Below are 3337 nucleotides of genomic sequence, written 5' to 3' on the forward strand. Positions count from 1 at the left end.
TTAACTTCAGAACCAGCACCAGCTCCTCTAATAAATTAGGGACTCATGCTTTCTGTCAGAGGGAGCTCGCACTCCTGATTTCCAAGCCATTCAGCTCAGCTGAGGTGATCTCTGCCTCTGCGAAGATACCGAGGTGAGAGCCAGGGACACAGGGTCCTGGAAGGACACAGGGTCCTGGAAGGATCCAGGAGTCATTGCTGTGTTTTGAAGATTTTCTTATGAAATATGATGATGGGTGCCTGCCTCAGTTACCTCATCCTTTGTGAAGGCTAAAAATAAATAAACAAAAATAACTCGAAGCACTGTTGCTCTGCAGGAAATGCTTTCTCCTGTGTCCTGTGTAATAAATGGCCCTTGAGAGCCAAAAAGAAATGTCTGAACTATAAAGCCTTGTGTGTAAAACACGTTTTGCTTGGGAGCAAGCAGCTGAAATTCATGGCTAAGTATAATTCAGCTATTGGTAATTGTTTGAGCCACAAAGCTCCATGGACCTTTAGGACAACAACTTATACAGAACATACGTACAGGACGTATAGGTATGTGTGTGTGTACACGTATAAATATATATCTACATCTAGCTGAGGGTGAGACGTACTCTTCTTCCAGAGGGGTCTAACTGGCTAGTTAGGAAGCCATTGGGACTGATGGATGGTTGAGAGGTCACTGCCCGGCCTTGGGCTCCCGCTGAGTCAGGTGTTCTGGTAGGACAGCTCAAACATGTTGCAAGCCTCCTCCAGGCTCTCGTCCATGTTCAGCCTCCGCCAGAAAGACTTCTGCTTCATCTGCAGCTCTCGACGGACACACCTTGGGCAGGGGACAGACTTTTCTTTGCATTCAGAGTGGAAAACGGCTCCACAGCTTTCACACCTGCAAAAGTCAACCACGGAGATGATGAGCAAGGTTGAAATGGGCAGGATGCCGGAAGTCCAGTGGCCTCTGTGCAGCTCGGGCCACAACCTTTTATTCCGGCTAGCCCTGCCCCTGGGAAGAGACATGACTCATAGAAATGGGCTCCTCCCTTTTCCAAAACGCTCAAGGTTGAATTTCACTGGAAAAACATATCTTTTTTTTTTTTTTTTTCTGATTAGAACTAGCATGGGTGAGGCTTCTGGCTTCTGGGTGGAGGGGAGTCAGCAGTCAGCTAGCAGTTTTGTGACCATGGTGATGATGAACTGAGCTCTAGAAGCTCCGTGTGTTAGCTCCCCTGAGAAAGAAGTGGGGGTAGTGACTGTAGGTGAAGTGACAGAAAGTGAGTGAAGTACCCTGCCAACTGAAAACACGCCCAGCGCCGGTGACAGCCCCTGCGTTACAGCTGTGAAAATGTGACTCTCCACTTCCGCTAACAAGAGCCAAGTGGTTCCCTGTGACTCCCTGCCTTTGACGCCGTGGAGAGGTAAAATGACACATTTTCATTTTCTGAACGATATCCTGTGGTTTGCTGCTCTTCTGAGTTTTTTTTAAAAATCAGGAAGCCCCTCAACCTTCAGAAATCTACTTGCATAACACAAGTAAAGCATGAGAGAGCAGGGAAGAGAATTTTTTTTTTAAGAAAAAAACAACACACAGATATTGTAATTTATAGAGAGGAGACGTTCCAGGTGGATGACTAGTTTGTTGTTTGGCTCGGTGGAAGCCTGTACAGGAGTCTAAATGGCTGTTTTTACTGCAAAGTCTTTAATAATGAGTAACTGACAAGCACAACTAGAGCTGCTCCAGTGGGTGGCTTGCCAGTGTGGATTAAGTTCTCATCCTTCCACACATGAGTGACAACTGACTACAACCTCATCCCGGGAGCCCAGGGAATTGGGCCCGCATGTTTTGTTCAACCAGCAATATCGATGGAGGGTCCAGCACTGGACCAGTTTCAAAGAGAGCTGTGAAGGAACCAGTCCTCAGGGCTCAGCCTTATCCCTCTTGCCTGGGTGTAGGATGGTCTTTGGGGCGCCATTCCCTGGCCTGCTACTTACTTACCACTCAGGACTCAGAAAGTTTGATCAAAGGAGGATCTTCCCATCCACCCTCGTATCCAGGAGAGAAGGTAGTGACTTAGAGGGAGAGGGGCTGTATCTACCAGCTGAGAGATCAAAAGACAGAAGCTTCACTGCACCCAGCAGTCTCTACCCCCAGCTCAGATCTCTGGGCCAAATATAGCATAATAGCGGTTAGGAGAGCAGGCAGAGTGAGATGGCCTGATATCAATCCCACCTTCAAATCACTTTCTGCCTGTACGACTGCTATAGACTGAATTGTGTGCCCCCCAAATTCCTATGTTGAAGCCCTAACCTTCAGTGTCTCTGTATTTGGACATGGGGTCCTCAGGAAGTAATTTAGATTCAATGAAACCATAAGGGTGAGCCCTGATCTGATAGGATTCGTGTCCTTACAAGAAGAGACAACAGAGAGCTCTCTCTTTCTCTTCCCCTGCGTGTACTCAGAGGAAATGCTGTGTAAGGACCAAGGCAGGAAGGTGGCCGTGTGCAAGCCAGGAAGAGAGCTCTCACCAGAAACCAAGCCCTGCTGAACCTTGATCTGGGACTTCCAGCCTCCAGAACTGTGAGAAGTAAATATCTGTTGTTTAAGCCACCCAGTCTGTGGTATTCTGTATGACAGCCTGAGCTAAGACAGTTACTTGAGCAAGTTACTTCACCTCCCTGAGCTTCAATTTCCTTATCTGCTAAGTTGGATTTCCATTAACATGCGCCTGCCTCATCTGGTGTTACAGGGCTTTACACAGTTCCTGGCACCTGGTAAGTGCTTAATAATACAGCCAAGACGGCGCCTTCCAGTGGAAGCAGCTACCTGCTGCCTTTCTGCAAGCCTGCATTTTAGCCTGATTTCACTTATGTCACCATGGTGACCTGAGGACACCTTGATCAACCCCCTCATTTCAGAGAGAAGAAAGCTGAAGTTCTAATAGGGCTAGTGGTTGTCTCATGAGGACACAGTAAGTAAAAGACAGAGTTGTGACTAGAACCCAGAATTCCTGGCAGGCCAGCCAAGGCTCGTACTCAGCCCTGGTCATCTGAGTGAGAGCGGGTTACCATGAGGGAAACGCAGGGGTTCAAGTTAGAACCCTGGTGTTCAAATCTCAAATCTTTGAGGGATCTTGGGCGTGGAATTTACGTTCTTGGTGCTCTGGTTTCCTCAGTTGGAAAATGCTGCCCACAATGACCTCCTTCCTACTTACTCAATGGGGTCCTGAGACGAAAATGGGTGGATGTATGTGGAAGGGCCGTTCAAATGGCAAGTGCTCTGAGGAACAGGCGAGGGTGACACCACCTCTTATGGTGACACTGGTACCTGCCCTTCCTGACTGGAGCTGGCTGAGGGCATCTCT

General features: G+C 48.1%; 1 protein-coding gene and 1 long non-coding RNA gene across 4 annotated transcripts in view; one reads left to right on the forward strand and one right to left on the reverse strand.

The window, feature by feature from the left end:
• Positions 1–550: 550 nt before the first annotated feature.
• The window catches only part of PLEKHM3 (pleckstrin homology domain containing M3), a 182780-nt gene continuing 179993 nt past the window's right edge, over positions 551–3337 (reverse strand). For all 3 annotated transcript variants that reach the window (XM_082840801.1, XM_082840803.1, XM_082840802.1), the window contains exon 8: positions 551–867. In XM_082840801.1, coding sequence (XP_082696927.1) covers positions 690–867 — 178 coding nt within the window. In that variant the 3' untranslated portion in view covers positions 551–689. The remainder of the gene's footprint in view (positions 868–3337) is intronic.
• Positions 773–3337, forward strand: part of LOC309962810 — a 47715-nt gene continuing 45150 nt past the window's right edge. Inside the window, exon 1 of the long non-coding RNA XR_014326273.1 lies at positions 773–1393. This is a non-coding gene — a long non-coding RNA (uncharacterized lncRNA). The remainder of the gene's footprint in view (positions 1394–3337) is intronic.

This window comes from Leucopleurus acutus, assembly GCF_964270905.1.
Source record: "Leucopleurus acutus genome assembly, chromosome: 6".
Taxonomy (NCBI): Eukaryota; Metazoa; Chordata; class Mammalia; order Artiodactyla; family Delphinidae; genus Leucopleurus; species Leucopleurus acutus.